This window comes from Syngnathus floridae, chromosome 1, assembly GCF_059516105.1.
Source record: "Syngnathus floridae isolate MCC-2025c chromosome 1, RoL_Sflo_1.0, whole genome shotgun sequence".
NCBI classification, from domain to species: Eukaryota; Metazoa; Chordata; class Actinopteri; order Syngnathiformes; family Syngnathidae; genus Syngnathus; species Syngnathus floridae.
This window is the reverse complement of record NC_142413.1, coordinates 21,053,425-21,071,833: the sequence shown is the minus strand read 5'-3', so window position 1 is coordinate 21,071,833 and position 18,409 is coordinate 21,053,425. Positions and strand designations below refer to the sequence as shown.

At 37.9% G+C, this 18,409-nt stretch overlaps 2 protein-coding genes across 4 annotated transcripts; both read left to right on the top strand.

Moving 5' to 3' along the window:
• Positions 1-413: 413 nt before the first annotated feature.
• On the top strand, positions 414-8,533 carry sfxn5b (sideroflexin 5b). The gene is made up of 14 exons (XM_088389474.1): positions 414-607; positions 3,008-3,076; positions 3,740-3,817; positions 3,937-3,963; positions 4,048-4,102; positions 4,206-4,231; positions 4,382-4,435; positions 4,710-4,766; positions 4,860-4,925; positions 5,156-5,246; positions 5,400-5,515; positions 5,654-5,739; positions 6,984-7,101; positions 7,264-8,533. The coding sequence occupies exons 1-14, from the start codon at positions 551-553 to the stop codon at positions 7,339-7,341; spliced, it is 978 nt and encodes a 325-aa protein (XP_088245600.1). The 5' UTR covers positions 414-550; the 3' UTR covers positions 7,342-8,533.
• Positions 8,534-9,175: 642 nt separating this feature from the next.
• Positions 9,176-17,921, top strand: smyd5 (SMYD family member 5). 3 transcript variants are annotated; one of them, XR_015861405.1, is made up of 15 exons: positions 9,176-9,334; positions 9,890-9,998; positions 10,071-10,210; positions 10,538-10,659; positions 10,740-10,809; positions 11,612-11,716; positions 11,820-11,882; positions 12,269-12,339; positions 12,421-12,527; positions 13,130-13,186; positions 13,273-13,367; positions 14,138-14,208; positions 15,194-15,279; positions 15,470-15,521; positions 16,834-16,965. XR_015861405.1 is itself a non-coding variant. In XM_088390458.1 (13 exons), exons 1-13 carry the CDS (start codon positions 9,242-9,244, stop codon positions 16,988-16,990), a joined length of 1,260 nt encoding a protein of 419 aa, XP_088246584.1. In that variant the 5' UTR covers positions 9,176-9,241; the 3' UTR covers positions 16,991-17,921. The 3 variants fall into 3 exon arrangements, 1 of the variants encoding a protein (XP_088246584.1); XR_015861404.1 differs by lacking the exon at positions 15,470-15,521 and having other exon boundaries at positions 16,834-16,973; XM_088390458.1 differs by lacking the exons at positions 15,194-15,279; positions 15,470-15,521 and having other exon boundaries at positions 16,834-17,921.
• The last annotated feature ends 488 nt before the right edge of the window (positions 17,922-18,409 follow it).

The window sequence follows — 18,409 nt, the reverse complement described above, 5'->3', positions numbered from 1 at the left end:
TTTATTTATTTGTTTATTTATTCATTTATTTATGTTTATGTATTTACTTTTATTATATTTATTTTCGTGTATTTATTTTTATATAGTTTGTAGTTTAATAGTAATTTCCTAATTATTGATTGTTGTTATGTTTCTCCCGTTTGTTCGTTATTTTTTGTATCCTAGTTTAAAAAGAAGATTTTATGGAGAAAATAATTCATTTTGTCGCACACACCTGCAAGCGGCACCTAATTATTTTTTCTTCTTTAATAATGAGCCACAATGTTTTTAAATCCATTTTATATCCGTCCAGCTCTCCGACAAATGTTAGCAGATCATAACAATCGTCAGTTATGCAACAGCCTGTTTGCTGCCCGTCATCGATCATTTGGGATGCAGTCACGCTCTGTTGCTGCACTAGCGACGGCAGATAGTGAAGGACTTCATTTCCCATCTGGCTTTGCGGTTGACAGCAAGGCTTCTTTTTCCCCAGCGCTACTTTGAACGGCGAGGAGTTGCACTTGAGGACGCGGGGTTGAGGTTCGTTTATGAGGAAAAACAGGGGGCTGTCATGGCCGATGTTGCGGCTTGTCCTTCTTTCCGTCTCGGGGGGTCACGCTACGACCAGGTAAGCTGTCTTTATCTTTCTTATCTAATTGTGACATTTGGTTTGAACGTGAGGGAGGGGTAGAGTCCTCGGGAAAGGAAACAAGCAGCTTCATTCTCTGCTCCCTCTTTTCTCGGGATGCTTCTCACTACTCCCACTTTGCCTGCTTACACTTTTGGGTGCAACTTTATATTTTCCAGTAAAAGCACGCAATTGAACGAGTGGTGGGAACAACAGTTAACCCCCCACCCGCTCCCTTGTTTGCACATTGAAATGTTTTATTTTTTTTTTGTGCTCATGCATTTTGACAAACTAACAAACAAACAAGGCGCTGTACGGGTGTTGTGCTGTTTGAGAGAGACAATACTTGGTCATGAATTTAATATGGCACTTGGTGTGAAAACTTCTGCTTGGAAAAAGGTACATCATTTTCCATCCCCAGCTCACATCCTAGATTGATGACCTGCTTCGCACCACTGAATGAAGCCCATTACTCAATTTTCCATGCTCGCAAATGAGTGATTAAACATTTGCATCGGACAGCCTCACGAAAGTGACCTTCACGTTTAAAAGCTTACTTTTCTGCTGATTCAGCAGCAGCCTGTGGGAATTATTTACCTCCTGCTGCACTGAGCGAAGTTCAAAACAGGCACTTCCCTTGTCTGGTCTCATTCAATCGCCACAGCGCAGTGCAAGTTGATTTCATTTGTCTGTTGTGTGCAGAACATGCATGGAATACTAATGGATCGGTCAATTAAGTGATTTGTGTTGAACTGGTTCATCTTGTCTTGAAGTTATTGAGGCAAAATAAGCTAAAAAATAAATGCTTAAAAAGAACGACACTACGTACATATGAAGTTTCTAACACTGACTAAAACCTAAAAACTAAAATAAATGGATTTATTTTATTAGCCATAGCTACAAAAGAAGGAAGGTTTGTTGTTTGAAAATTTGTGTTTGCTCTATAACTCAATACTTACTGACTTTTTTGTTACACTTGAAAAATATTGCATGTATTAAAAAACTAAAACATAATAAAAATGTGACTAAAATAAAGCATTTTATGTAAAAAACCAATGAAAAATGAACAAACTCACTCTAAGAAGTGCAAAGTAATTAAAACTAATTTAACTAAAAAGTCTAAATGAATTAAAAACCAACTATAACGAAAATTGTGATTGCTAGTACAGAAAACTGAAATTAATGCCACTGTTTTTGAATAAAGGGTTGGAACAGTTTTAAATCTGATTCATCGATTATTGATCAACAGTATCATTGACAGATCATTCCAATAATTGTTAGTTGCATCCCTAAAGCAAACATCTCAACTGTGAGGCAGACTTGCTCACCACTTGGTGCAAGAAATTCCATCACATTTCTTACAAACGTGCCATGTCATCCATTATACTGCCCTCACATATGAGACATACAATGGCCATTGAAAACCGGTTGCACAAACTTTTTAATGTTTTACATTATATACATTTGTTATTGTTGTATGTTTTTTTGTAAACTACAGTAGTTTATAGTCTACAGTTTTTCTTATTTAAAACGTGGTGAATTGCATTAGAATGGCATTTAGTTGAGAGAGTCTATACCTTTGCCAAGGCTTTCCAATCCATATCTGGGTCATTAGTCGTTACTTTCACTGAGATAAAATGAAAAATACATGAGAGATATTGCTTCATACTTTGCAAAATAAATGGTAAGTTATTTCATCACTCCACAAAGTCTGTGTACGCACGTATCAGGCATGTTTTTTTTTTTTTACTTTCTCACACGTCACTGCCAAAAATGAGGCCAGTCCTTGAATCAGCGCTAAATCTCAGTGTACTTTATGTGCGCAGTGTGTTGCAAGCCTTGTTGTGTTCTCCCCAGAGAGCGAGAACTCATGCATAATTAAAGCCGTCTCCTCGCAAGGAGCCTGTTCCGTCTCCTCCAGCAGCAACACGGGAGGGCGACACAGTGAATGCATCACAGTGTTTTTTTTATTTACACTTGAAGCAGCCATGAAGGTCATTGACAGTCATTTTCAGGAATGATCATTAAAATGCTCTAAAAGGAGGTTTGTTCCGCCCTATTTGCAATGATGGATATCTTCCATGGTGTCCGATTGAAGCTGCCTAGTTTTTGTCCATCTGGTTTGCCAAACGGGCTCTTGGCATTCTTATTGGGTCTGTTCAGACTGTTGGCACTCACTCACACTTGGACTTGGCAAGAGCTGACGGGGGACAGTGAAGGCAACACACTGAAAGGGTGGGGTGTGTGTGTGTGTGTGTGTGTGTGTAGGGGGGGGCACCAAGCTATCTTTTGAAAGGGGCACGCAAACTGTGCGCTAAAGAGGTGAACCGTATTTTTAATAGAAATGTTTGGTTGAAGTCTAAATTGTAAGACTGAATTTGAAGTGTGTGTCTGTTCCAGGGTTCCTTTCTTGGCCGCCTGAGACATTTTGTGGACATCATCGATCCAAGCACACTCTTTGTATCAGAGGTAAAGCTACTTTTATGGCTTTACAATACCCCTGTAAATGATAAATTAAATCATTATTTTCATCATAAGCTTATACAACCAGCAATGTGTATGTCTCTATTTGCCTTTTGAAAATATAATGGAATAAAATAAAATTCACCCATATTACTTAATCACATTCTCGAACATATCACAGCCCGACGTTGTTGGAGAGACGCCATACACCCTGTACTGATCGCAAGCGATCTATTGACAAAGAACCAGTCACACACGTATTCACAACTGTGGACAACTTAGAGTTTTCAAAGAACCCAGCATGCATGTTTTTGGAAGGCAGAAAGAAGCCGGAACACCCAGACAAAGCCAATATTTGAACACTGAAACTGTTGGCGGTGAAGCAGACGTGGTGTTCCAATAAAAGATATTGGAACAATTCACACCACAAAGTAATAAAGTATAAATGTCTACCACTTGATAATAATAAAAAAAATACACAGTAAATAACAAGAACATCTGAGTTTTGTATTAAGTGGCTGAGAGGTACAGTATAAAAAACAACAAGGTTCAGTGTAACAGTATTTTGTCACGCTGAGCATCTACTTTGTCTTACATCGGACACAATGAGGCTAAAATTGTTTATGGGTGGTGCGCCAAAATGCAAACATTCCTGCCATTTCATTTCAGAAACAACTTAAAGAGAGCATCAAACTCCTGGATGACTTCAAGCACGGAACACTTCCACCAGGAATCTCCAACCATCAGGCGAGTCTTCATTCATGTGAAATTGAGCAAAGATTGGATTTGAATGTAATACAAATAGAGACAATTATTCCTGATTCATTTAAGATGCCCATGTGTTTCTATTCACCTGCCTTGTGAAGTTATGGGAAGCCCAGAAGGTCAAACAGGTCAGTTCTAAATGGTAAATTCACTCGAGCATTATTGGGTCAGTCACATGATGATGATGTCATACTGTCATGATGTCATCTCAGGCCATCATTCATCCTGACACGGGTGACAAGATCTTCATGCCGTTCCGAATGTCAGGTACAAGAAGATGAAGATCTTTCCACAAGTCACATCGTCCATGTTGTTTTCCTTCTGTTTGCTCAGTCTTGTGTCCTTTTTTTTTTTTTTTTGGCCTGCACAGGTTACGTACCGTTTGGAACGCCCATTGTAAGTCCCGTGTTGTTGTTTGGTTAATCATGTGCTTTGGCTAACTACTAATGTCATTCTCATGCTCATTTTTTGGCATTGAGGAAGATGAACTTTGGACTTAGTTTGTGCCAAAACAAGCTCTTCTTCTTTGTCTTATTTTTGCTGTAGGTCATTGGCCTTCTTCTGCCCAATCAGACTGTGGTGTCCACCATTATATGGCAGGTAAACAAACGTACATATCATTAACATTGCAGTCATCTTTCTTATTTCTATGCTGTTCTATTTTAAATGTCACCTTTTTGTCCATTGCTTTGTTTCGTCATTGTTGTTTTGTACTCAGGATAATCTGTTTAGAGACGTCCAATAATAACGCCGTTGCTAACTTAGATCGGAAGGGGCGGTGAAATGCATAATCTCTGTCTGTCTGTCTTTCGCTCTCTCGCTCTCTCTGTCTCTCTCTCTCTCCTAACTAACATTTAATATTGCTTCCCACCAGTGGCTGAATCAGAGTCACAATGCTTGCGTCAACTACGCCAACCGCAATGCCACAAAGGTAAACAGGCACCACTCAAGAATTGTGCTCATGAAAACGTTGGAAAATAAATAAACAAAAGAAATCCATGCGCTTTATTGTAATTCTTCACAGCCAACGCCAACGTCCAGATTCCTGCAAGGTTATTTTGGAGCTGTGACCAGTGCAGTGTCGATTGCAGTGAGTCTCTTAATAATAACATCAAAAACATCATTCACACTATTTTGCAGTTCCTCTGCATATTCACAGTTTGCTATTCATGCATTCAACTTTTGTTGTTATATATTCTCAGCAAACAGCCAAATTTGTCAATGCTGAACTGTGAATACGCGATGGTTCACTGTAATTTCGTTCATGTTAGATTCATGTACAATGTGATGTGTACAGAAAATATTTTGAATGTTTTGTAGGTGGGACTTAATGTGCTTATTCAGAAGGCCAATAAGTTGAGTCCTGCCACCAGAATGATAATACAGAGATTTGTCCCGTTTCCAGCAGTTGGTACGTTCCTAGCAGAGCCACCTTTAGCATCAGTCAAGGTCTGTGTCTTTTTCACTGCACCGTCTATTGGCTGTCCAACCCTAAATTGAACACTTTATTAGTTTGCACTTTAGATTGTGTATTTTAATCTCGGGTTTCAATCTCGATATCCAGCAAGTGCAAACATTTGCAACGTGGCCCTGATGAGACACAACGAGCTGTCAGAAGGCATCGACGTGCTCGACCCCAACGGGAAGGTGGTGGGCTCCTCCAAAATCGCAGCCACCCACGTGAGTTCCAATTTTGAAGGTGGCTGATGACATGAATTATTTCCCGCTCATGTCACTCGGCCGCCATCTGCTCTCCCGACGGAGGGAATTAAATGTGCATTTGAAATGAAGCGTGCGCACAATGCTGTCGTCCCGCAGGCCATCGCAGAGACGGCGTTCACACGTGTGGTCCTCCCCATGCCCATCTTTGTGCTGCCCCCCATCATCATGTCCTACCTCGAGAGGTCGGTACACACACACAGAACACAGTTGAGACCTTTATCAGCCGAGGAACCATATTGGGTTTCCAAATGGAGCCTGCGTGCCTTACTTTGAAGCAAGGAAAAAATGTCCAGCCAATCAGTTGAGAAGGACTGTATTCTGAAACAAAACAAAAAATTAACATCATGATAAATAGTCTTTGCAGTTATTAACATACAGCTAAAAGTTAAGGGGAAATGGTATTAGATAAAATATCAATTAAAAAGTAATTTAAAAAAAGTGGTACTATCACTTTATTATTACTTTTTTCAATACTTTTTCAAAGTTTTAGTCATATGCTAAAATAAAATCATGCCTTTTAGACAATTATTGATTAAACTGAAAACATTTTTAAAAGTCACAATTTTATCATGTACAAAACGTTTTTGTCAAAGAAAGAGAAAATATATAAAAATGCATTTTTATTTCTACTCAATGATTTTGTTTAACCATGCGAAGAAACAAGCATATGGCCATGAAAACGTCCATTCCAACATGCCAGAACCTAACAAGGCATGTTTGAACAACATGCTCAGTGGGAGCAGCAGCCTGAGGCCAACAAAGAAATGTTCAAACCCGAAAATCTGGAACAGCAGCATCCACGTATGACAGCTATGCACACAACTTGCATCAGACATAGTTTTAAAATACACGATAGCAAGTTGCCTCATTGTAAGTATACTGAATGTTTCTTTAGGTCGAGGTTAACTTCCATACTGAGACAAAACTCCAGTGTATTCATTACGTACTGAAAGCAGTGTAGCTCGAAATATGCTATGAAATGAATAGAAAATAATTGACTGTTGGGAATAAATTCTAACAATTTTGCGGTAAACGTATTACAATAGGGTTGAAAATCTGCAACAGTCACTGTCAATAACATCGATAGACTGAGATAGTTATACAGTTACGGCACTAAATACAGTATTATAGACAATGTCAGAGATTTTGATATCATTCTTACTTGAATTCATTCTATGTATGTGGTTCTTCATCAAGCCCTGCAGTGAGCTGTGCTAATGAATAATAGACCACGTTGAGTAATTGCACCTTGAGGTGGTTTCGCACAAGAAGATGAAGCTCACGATTCTGCAGTTGTCTCCCCCCACCCCCCGCAGTTCCCAAAATAACTGCAGGCTTCTAAGAGATCGATGTGCACATGCAGCCTCACTCACGTTTCTTTTTTTAATTTTTTTTTTTATAATAAATGTCTGGTTGTGCATTACAGGCTGCCCTTCCTGCAGAAGAACCGCAGACTGATGCTGCCCATCCACAGCATTGTGTGTCTGCTTACTTTTGGCTTGTCGCTGCCCGTGGCCATCAGCCTCTTTCCGCAGATGTCACAGGTACATTACGAGCAGATTTTATGATTCAAGGACGCGGGGCTTCAACTTCCAAATCAAAAGTACCACGCCTGTCAAGCGCCCTTGCAGTCCACACACCTCTTATTTTTCTAATTACGATCTCACCTTCAAGTCTCGCTCAGATTTTTTTTAACCTCCTCACAGATTGAGGTGTCTCGCCTGGAGCCCGAGATCGCCATGGCAACAGATTGCAAAGTGGTGACCTACAACAAGGGTTTATGATGGATGACGTGACTGTCCGAGAGAAAACAAGGATGTGATGAGAAGAACATTAACACAGAAACTTATTGCAATCTGTATGTATAGAAATATGATCAAATGAAATGCATTTTATTGAAATCATGTGATATGTTGTAAATAGGCCACATTAATAGACACATTAATAGTTGAAACATGCAATAACAGTATTTGCCACAAGAGAGCATCAAAAACTTGCATTGCTAAAGATATTTTAAATTGTGTTTCCTAATAAAAATATAACGATAATAGTAATGTATTTCTATATATTTTTTAAATTTAGTAATGATATTTGAAAATGATTTCCTATAAATACAATTTATAAAGTAATTATAAATTATTTGTACAGTTTTACGTACATTACGTATATCATTTTACAGAATCGCCATATAGCAGTTGTCATAGTTTATGAACTGGTTCTCAAACAACTCCCGGGCTTTGATGCTTTGACTTGAGTAATAATATTCCAATATTTTCGTAATTAAAAACCTGATACGATTCACAATTGCTGCTGAATTTAAATGTTTAACTAAATGGCACCTAACCCTAATTAATCATATTACCATTAATGTATTTTGTCAATTGACATTCAAGATGGTGCATATTTTCATGTATTTGGATTTTTTTTTTTTTTTATATATATACCCTTACAAGACCACACATGCGTCTAATAACTTATTTAATACTCCTCAATAATTGTTAATTTATTGAAATTATTTGTTGCTTGGTTTTCTATCACTGGGTGTGTTATTTCATTTTTGTTTTTATTTTTACACTTTTTTTAGTCATATTGCAGGGTAATATTGCTCTATAACTTAAGAAGCACTGCACTAAATATTAGTGCAATGAAAGTTTGTGCTGCTATTGTGCTATTTAATTTAATTTAATGAATTATTACTATTGTTCTATGTGGATGTAAAAATGTCTGTCTGATTTAAAATTGCCTGAAATAACTGACACACGCCAAGTATCTTGACACCAACAATGTGAAACAGTCATTTCTTCATTATTTTGCAGTAATTTGTGCGGTATGCACTCCTAATAATTAATTTGCATACAATTTTTCGACCAATCTTATATCACTAAATGACATTGTTATTAAATATATTTGTAAAATTTACACAAAAATTTCACTGGCAGCAAAGTGCATGGTCTAAATAAATATACTTGATATATTTCTGTGATTGTCATTATTTTAGTATTTCTTTTACCATTAACCAAACCCAAACCAATCTTCATCGTGTATTACAGTGGTTTTAATAGTGTGGTAAAACTACCAGTTCCTTTTAAATAGAGCATTCATTAACTGCTTTTGTTTTTATTTTCCTATATTTAAACACAGTTTTGATGTTCAATGTTAAAGTTGCTTTTAAAAAATATTACATATATTTGTTTGGAATAAAATGTTTCTGATTTTGATGTTGGCTATGATGGTGGTAGCGCAGGTGACGCTGGCTAAATTTCTCTCTGGCATGTCTCCAGTCCAACTTGTTTTCATGTAATTTAATAAATTATGTATTATTCTATTCATATTCAATAAATCCAGCCATCAATTCTCAACACCGCTTATCCTTATCTTACTTGCACACATTGGGAATTAATCCCATGCTGCCTGCCTGCAAATAAATCAGGTTAGTGTATTCACCATCAGGCACTTTATTCCGTTTTAAAATTCATTGTATTTAGTTCTCACACATCATTCCACTTCAAATTTTGGCATTTCATCATTCACACGCATTTTCTGCAGAAATTGCACACATTCTCGTTATTTTGTTATTACGCTACAGTTCACATAGTGGTCTTTAAGGGGCGTCTCACGTACTCGCAACAGAGTAGCATGCGCATGTGCAAGTGAGTATCCACGAGGTGAAAGTTCGTTGCCAAAATGGCGGCCCCCTTGGATGACATGTTTTCCTTCTGCATGGATCCCAGCAAAGTTGCCGGCGCCGTGGAAGTGCGATTTATTGACAACGTCAAGGTTGGTCTGTTGACATTTTTGGTAATTTTTATGCTGGAATGAGAAAAGAAGGGGAAAAAAGAAAATCGGCTTTACTCATCGCTTTTCAACCATAGTCGCATGCTACACATACATGTTATGTATATTTGCCTTTCGAACCGGACGACATCCATGCAGTTTGTTTATACGTGCCTAAAAATTGCAGGTAAACGCTGTTCATATTATTGTGCGGTTTTCCACGTTTCAGCTGTAACATAAGCAATTTTGATTGACATCTAGCAGACAATCAGTGCAAATTTATCAGAAACTCTCATTAGATTAGATTTATAATGTGACATTTTGAAATTTAATAAGAGTCAATCTTATAGTCGCCATATTAATATTAGAAATAATCCAATACCATACATGTTTTGGGGTATGTGAGATCATTAAAGACTAATTTGTCCATAGGTGTGAATGTGAGTGTGACTGATTGTTTTGTCTATATGGGCCCTGTGACTGATGATAGAAAATTTATGGATTTGTTAAATTCTGGCTTCATTGAGTTTAACTGTTGCTTCTAACATATGCCTAAAGGGGAAAGGTCTGTTTGCAAAGAGGGGCATCAAGAAGGGTGAGGTCATTTTCATTGAGCGCCCGCTTGTCTGTGCCCAGTTCCTGTGGAATGCTTTGTATAAATATAAAGGTGAGACTCAGTTTGAGCGGGTTTAAATAACTTGATGTCTCATGATTGACGTTTGAATTGTGTTTTTAACAGCATGCGATTACTGTTTACGAGCCCTGGAGACGGCAGAAGAGAACGCTCGGAGACTGGCAGGCAATCCAGACCTCAGGCTTCCTTATCCGGAACTCTGTCCCGTCCGACCACAACTCCACCAAGCCTGCCCTCAGTGTCAGGTCGGTTTGCACAGGATGTCACTGTCGAGGAACTTCAAGTTTGGAATTTCACCAACATTTTCTTCACTGAATGTCCGAAAAGTAGTCACCATGCTTAATTTAATTCCAGCCATCGTTTAAGGATTAATTTACTGTTGTTTTATTACGGTCGTTTGCTACTTCTGTTTTTGTTCCATTGCTGTTGCCTCAAATCACTTGTTGTGGTTACCTGTGAAAAAGTCTGCTCAAATAGCACAAAATTACTCCACTGCAAAAAGGTCTCAAAGCTCGTATGTTCCAATGCGTTTAATGAATATACAATAAGATATGACCCACTTCCACCCACAGGTGACTTACTGCAGCGCTGATTGTCGCCAAGCTGCGGCGGATCAGTACCACCGAGCGCTATGTCTCGGCCCGTCTCATGAAGATCCAGAACACCCCGTCAACAAGCTGAAAGATGCCTGGAGGTGATTGGGATGATTCCAGTTTAGTCTTTTCTTAGATTTCTTTGTGGATTTTATAGTAAATGTTCCTGTGTTCTCCACAGGACCATGCACTATCCTCCAGAGACCTCCAGCATCACTCTTCTGGCCAGAATGGTCGCGACTGTTAAACAAGTGAGATTTAATTTTTAATTTTTTTTTTTTTTTTAATGTTGTATCTGCATGCTTCCACAATGAAATCCCAGGCCTCTTTTACAGGGAGGTCTGGCAGCATTAAAGGTGTGAAAGAAGGGACAGCGTGTGTCTGCCTTTTGTAGACAATCTACTGAAGGCATCCCACAGTCAGATAATTGCATGACATCACCACGAGAGTCATGTATGGTCTATAAAATACACATGCTTACTTTCTACACATCAGATGAACAATGATCTCATGTTCTCAACACTTTTTGCAGCTTCCTGCTGTATGCTTTCACACCGGCTGGATATTGCACACACCAGCACAAAATGAGTTAGTTCCTGTGAAAGAGACACTGAGGACCTGTATCTAGGATCTGCCATTAATTATTCACAGATAATTAAGACTAAAAATTATGTGACATGTACAGTTAAGTGCATTACATTTAAACTTTGATACATAATACAGTCAATGTACTATTTTTTATTTACATGACAAATACATTTTAACTTGGATTGCATCATTAACCACTTAACATCAGAAAAGGTGATTAATAATAACACACGTTATGCGACGTGATTTCTCAATTAATGCATTGGTATTACTATTATTAGTATTAGCAGTAGTAGTAATATTAATAATAGTATTATATGATCAAATTATTCTCCCTCCTTCTATCCGCTTATCCATCCATCCGTCCGTCTGCCCGTCCGTCTATCCATTAATCTACCACCATTCATCGAGACCCTTATTTTGTGAATCGCTGCTACCAAAATGTGTTGTTAATTTTCATTCCAGGCCAAAGACAAAGCACACTGGCAGAAGCTGTTCTCATACTTCTGCAGCCGCACAGCCAATGAGGAAGACGAGCTGGCCCACAAGCTCCTGGGGGAGAAATTCAGGGTAAATATTCCTCAGCTGGGAAAAATAAATTTTAGAAATGTCCTATATCTCGCAGCTAACCAGTAGCTGACCAATGTAATGTAATGATGCTGTTTGTTTTTAGGGTCAGCTGGCGGTTTTACAGAGTCTTTTCAAAGAGGCGCTATACGATGATGAGCTAAGTCGGGTAAATGCAAATATTTACACTTAAACCTCATCACAAATGATCATAAATCACATTGGGACTCAAAGTCCAGTTTGCAAATTTGATGAGAGACAGTTTTATATTGTTTACATAAAATGTTCTGCTTGTAATATGATCAGAGTTCTGAGTTCCGCCCCTTTTTGGAATGGAATGGTCCCCCCAAGTAAAATCACCACAGACTTCCAGCTTGATCAATAATAGATGAAAAATGATAAACATTTGACATGACTAGACTCCTAGACTGTGGTTAGAGCTTTTATTGCAGCTTTTGTATTAGGTGTGTACCTAATGATATGACCACTGAGTGTACCGTTATTCATAAAGCTCCACAGATGCATGATTGAATTGCATTATTGTTTGTGTTTCAGTGGTTCGTTCCCGAAGGTTTCCGTTCGCTTTTTGCTTTGATCGGAACTAATGGACAAGGCATCGGCACAAGGTCAGCTCTTCTTTATTCATCTTGTATTACACATATCGCCTTGTGCCTGACATGATGTTCTTGTGCTCTTTGTGCCGTCAGCTCTCTGAGTCAGTGGGTTCATGCCTGCGATGCAGTTGAGCTTCCCACCCAGAAGAGAGCGCAGTTGGACTCCTTTATTGACCAGCTGTACAAAGATATTGAGCGAGGTGACAGCTCAGCTCTTTGGCTGGATTTAACTGCAGACACAATTCTGAGGGAAATGCGTCACAGCGGCGTAAATAGAATACCACACATCGAATGAATCAGATGTCTTCAAACGGCTATCTGTCTCGTATACGTTATTGGACATCTGCCATTGGAGTGCAGTGTCAAAGCACAGATCAAAGATACTCGTCAATACAAGCTTGAAATTACCGGAATACATCAATTTCAGTATGCACAACTCGCGTTGAACCAAACAACACAAATAAATTCATGAAAAAAAACACTGGTCATAAAAAGAAACTGTGGACAATTAAAGATGCTCCCTTTTGGTCGTGAGCCAAGTTTCAAAGCTTGTTTGGTATCAAGAGAAACAAAATGAATATAAAGGGTGAGAAAACCCCCCAACTCATGTTATTGTCATTTTCGTTGGTACGATTAAAATTGTGAATTTTGTTTTTATTTAACAGAAGAGAGAGATGTTATTTTAAAAACCCAATATACATTGAATGGTGAATTGGCAACTTGGACCCACAGTGTAAATCCCTCCATTAGTCTTCTTGGAATCTAACATTGATGCCTCTTGTTTCTCTTCCTTTCTCTGTAGAAACCGGAGACTTTCTGAACAATGAAGGCTCGGGACTCTTTTTGCTGCAAAGCTCATGTAAGCTAGCATGACTTTCATGTTTCTCAAAGCAAGCACAAGAGCAAATAATGTTATTAGTTGTTGTTTTTTTTTCCCCTCTTCAGGCAATCACAGCTGCTTGCCCAACGCCGAGGCTTCCTTCCCCGATAACAACTTCCTGCTTCACCTCAGTGCCCTTGGTGACATCGACCCAGGCCAGGTCAGCTGACGCATGAGGCGGGGGTCAAGGGTCAGGGGTCATACACGCAGCGCTAGAGGGGAGATACTTTGTCAAATGCTGGTCCAAGCCATGTAGCAAAGTCCTCCCACCACACACTTGCAATTTTGATTTGACTTAAAATCCGATTTTTTTCACCATATTATGAGTTAAAAATAATAGTTTTTTACTATTTAATATATTTTTAATATTCCAGTCAAAGTATGAATTTAAGTTTTCTTTTTCTTCATTCTTGATACGTTGAGACTCTTATGGGAGAAATATACAATACTAGTTTTAAACATTTTTCAGAGAAGTCTTAATTCTCACAATTGGTTTTCTTTTTGAAACCTTGACATTTTATTAACCATATTACAACTGTTTCTCTTGAAAATATGATTTTATTGTCGTAATATTGCATCTTTTTACCAAAAACTACTGGCCTTCATTTTGTGTTTCTACTTTCTTCTAATATTACATTTTTACGAAAAAGACAAAAAAAAACGTATGCTTTATTATGAATCCACTATATTCTACAACTTTTTCAACTTTTGTTTTCTTAAAACTGCAATTATTATTCTTAAAATTCCAAGCTACTTTTTTTAATTAAAAAACTACAAATATACTAGTTCGTATACAATTTTTGTAGTATTGTAACTTTTTTTCCCGATTTTTTTCTAAAAAGTTACTAATGCATTCCCAATCAATTAGCTACACATGAAAATTGTTGCTTTGGAATCTTTGTTTTTTAATTACTTGTTTGTTCTCTCCAGGAGATTTGCATCAGTTACTTGGACTGCTGCCAACGGGACAGAAGCCGTCACAGCAGACACAAAATTCTGAGGTGGGCTGCTCCAAATCGCTTCCTCCTTCTCCCCTTGAATCTCATGAACGCGCCAATAAGTTACGTGGATCGATGAGAAGCCATCCGGCCGGCCAATAATGGGCTGTCTCATGGCAGACATGCTGGGGCTTCGGCAGTTTAGCTTTTAGTTTATTGATCTATCCGAAACCGTCTTTGAATTTCATCACCATGCTCGGGTGGAACTTTTGGAGGGACTGCTCCTTTTTTATTTTGCTTCTGTGTTAATTGATTCTCCTTAATTTTGCAAGGTACAGTTATACAACACAGTGGATCCATTCACAATTCTTCACTTATTTCACAATTTAATATTACAGCCTTTCCTTGGGGTTCTACATATACTAAAGGAATCTCAATATGAAAAGTTTTACTTTTATTTATAAAAAAATAAAATAAAATACTAACTTGATCAAAGCCAATATCAGATTGCTACAGACATTTGTTGGTGGGCTGGGGTTACTCACACTGAATTCCTGTCAAAGGACCGATTGGTGGATTGCTGCTGATGTAATGGTCCTTTTGGAAAAGTGCTTTTTGCTCTACAGACTAGAAAAGTGTGGCCACTGGATTCTTGATTACCTCCCTGACTAAAGCTTTTCCCTCTCGATCGCTTATTTGGAACGCTAGTGAGCTTTAGGATGACCTATGATGAATTCTGTTTTGGAGGGGAATAGCTCATTCCTTTGACTTTTCCGTCAACATATCTGTTTGCAAACATTTTGGCATGGATCCTTGGAAGGTTCGATTGTCTGTTATCTCTTGCTGCGGAAAAAATCAATGGCTATGCGTCAGTATTTTTTTTTTTATGGGGGGTTGCTTTAAATTAGCCTCTGTATGAGAAGCTGAAAACTACAATCCAACTTGTGTGATTGGGAAACCTTTTTGTATTACTTTTGGAAATGAAGGAAATGCAGTAATTGGTGAACATGAGGTTTTGTTTTGTTTTGTTTTTTATCTCGCTGCATAGTCGAACCGTCACATCCTTCACAAACCACATTTGAGCCGCTTGTCATCAATGCTACAAAATAATTGAAGGTCGTAGTGTATCGTTTGGTAAGTCTGGCTTTGCAATCAATTCTGGGATTTGTAGTTTGTGTTATAAGTGATTTCCATCTTGTCATTATACAATTTACATGTTGGGATAGGAAAAACACGGTATGTGGCAGTCACAGTTATGTTTGAATGTGTCACTTTAAACACGGTTTGATGCTCGCAGGTATTGTTTTTTTTGTATCACGTACAGGTACATGATTGCAACTTTTGGTGGTGCTATAGCTGACACCAAATGTTATAATGTAAGTGTAATTGACACTCGCGTCTCATGATGTGCTCAAAGTCACACATTTGTTCGTGTCAAATGTAAATGAAGTGTTGCCGAGAAGAGAAAAGATCCAGTTGTTCAAGTTTTTTTACTTTGATGGCCCAGTTCTACTCTATCAAATGGTCATCTGTCCTGGTATGTAATTGAATATATGGTACAGCTGACATGTTTTATCTATAGTATTTAATTATTTGCAAGAACACACTTAAATAATCTGTTAAATATTAGCGATGATTTTCAGTAGTATCTGTGACGATAGTCTAGAACAGGGGTGCCCAAACATTTTCAGCTCGCGAGCTACTTTTGAAATGACCAAGTCACAAAGAGCTACCCATTAAAAGAATAATTAATATATATATATATATATATATATATATATATATATATGAATCATTTTATTTATATGAATTAATTTTTTTTTTTTTTTTATCTTTTTACTATGTCCAGCTCCCCCACACATTTTTATACCCTTTCTTAGGTTTAAGAGAAAAAACAGGGTTCTGACAATTGGAGGCAACTCGCGAGCTAGCGTATTAGTGTTGTGTTGTTAGCGCCGTTGTTTGCGCACGCGTCAAGTGCGAAAAAACCCCCAAAACATTTTAATGTCACGCGATCGACTGGTAGTGGCCAGGCGATCGATGAATATTATGAACATTCACTGTATGTTTTCCACAAATACTTGGGAAATAATGGGGAAAAACATCCAGGAAAACTCCAGAGAAAAAATCCAAAATATGAACAAACATTGGAAATCGTCAGACATCGCAAGTATCGAAACGGAGAATATGCAGGTGATAACTAGTTTAAAGTTGTTATATCACCAGTCACCACTCAATGGCTGACATATCTTAGAGTCTTGTTTACTGTCATATACTACAACATGAGTAGTTTGAATATTTTTTGTGGATTTGGAATAATATGCAGGACAAACATATTACCTCACTAACATTAAAATTTGGAGTTGATTTTTGTGGCCTCCCCAGTAGCACTGATCAACTTCGAGGACCCGTTCAGCATTTCAGTTGCCCATACCTGATCAACACAGTACTCTTAGTCACAGATACCAGTACACACTGATTCTATTTCACCATTCCTGCCTGACATATGCCATCTTGGTAGGAGCTATGTCACCTGTGTGGAGGTACTTTGAGATGACAACATTTTCAGTCTGAAATTTATGCTCTTCCGGGAATGGCAAATTATTCAACGTGTATTTTTCAAAAGCAGTATGCATCTGCAATCATTGACGACCAGTATGTGGTTAACAAGTTGTGTTTTGCCCTCAGGGAGAACTACATGTTCGTCTGCTCGTGTGTCAAATGCATCTCCCAGATGGAAGAGCCGGACGTGACGTCAGAGGAGGAAGAGGACGATGAAGAAGAAGCAGAGGCCGAAGGTGAAACGGAGGGCGACGATATGGAAGATGAGATGACAGACGTGTGATTAAAAAAAAAAAAGATGAAAGACCACATTGTCGTCATCCTCTTGATGTGCAACCTCATCTATCCTCTAGCTCGGTGCGCACATCAATAAACAAAACTTCACAGTTGCTGTAAGAAAACCTTTCACCTTTTTTGGCTAGGTGGAATGGATCATGGTTAAGGCTCAAAAGTTTGTTTCTTGCAACTTAAAATAACACATTGAAGCTCATAAACAAAATGGAGGCTCAATGTAGCTGAACAGTGCTGCCGTTCTTGCTTGGGAATAACAACAGAAAAATCCACTCATTATTTTGAGCACTGTGATGTCAAACTCAGTATGTGTATTTGCTGTATGTTAAAATGATGCTATAAAGTAATATGAGGGCCCCACTTGAAAGAAAAAAAACATGGCAATAAATTTGTGACGACAATAACATATGTTTACAATAGTTTGCATTGTACAAGTTTGCAGGAGTAAGATGTTAAAAATTCTTGTTAGAATACGGTTGTAATTTTCAGGAAACAGTTTTCTGAGAATTAAACAAAATGTTGTAAAAATATATAATAAGAAAATATCATATTAAACTTTAAATTGGAACTTTTTACAATTCCCCCTTGAAATGTTATTCTTTAGAAGGTTTTTTATTTTAAATGCAATGTTTTAAAATAGACATTAGACAATCATATGACAAGTTCTCTCACACTGCTACAGCTTTTTTTCTTGAAAAACAATGGACTCAATGTTGTGGTCCACAAAACTAACCATTTACTTTTTGTCAGAAATTTGAGACTCATCTGTTGTCAGTCTTGAACTTTATTCTCTATCCTACTCTCATAATTACACTAACTTTAAAATTATTTTTTATGAAGTAATATCGCAACCTTTGATGTAAGATGTCATTTGAAAAATTTGTAATTTCACATAAAAATCATTCTTTATTCTTGTGACATCACCAACTGCTCAAGAAAATGATTTCAGTTTCCACCTAAATACAACCTTTTGGAATGTTATCAGCTTCTATCGTGTAACGTTGCTATGCCGTTCCAAAAAATACATAGTTTAATAATAATGATAAGAATAAAACTTAATTCTCTGAATAAATATAGCAGCGTATTTGCTTTATGAAATGTGGGTTGTTTGTTTTCTGCTTATCAGTGTCGTCCTAATACGCCTACGTATCGTGGCGCCTCTTTAGATGTTTAGCCATGGAAATGGGCCAGCATACGTGAGTCATTGTCACAGGCTTGTTGTGTCATTCTAGTGTACACTTAGTCTGGAGTGTCATTCAGAGAGCTGTTACTATGGCGCTCAAGTTCAATTTCACTTGTGCACAGTATATATCCTTCTACATTTCTCAACCAATTCAATACATTCCCTATACCAGTGTTTCCCAACCTTTTTTCATTCACGGCACACCTTTTCATTGGAAAAAATCTCGAG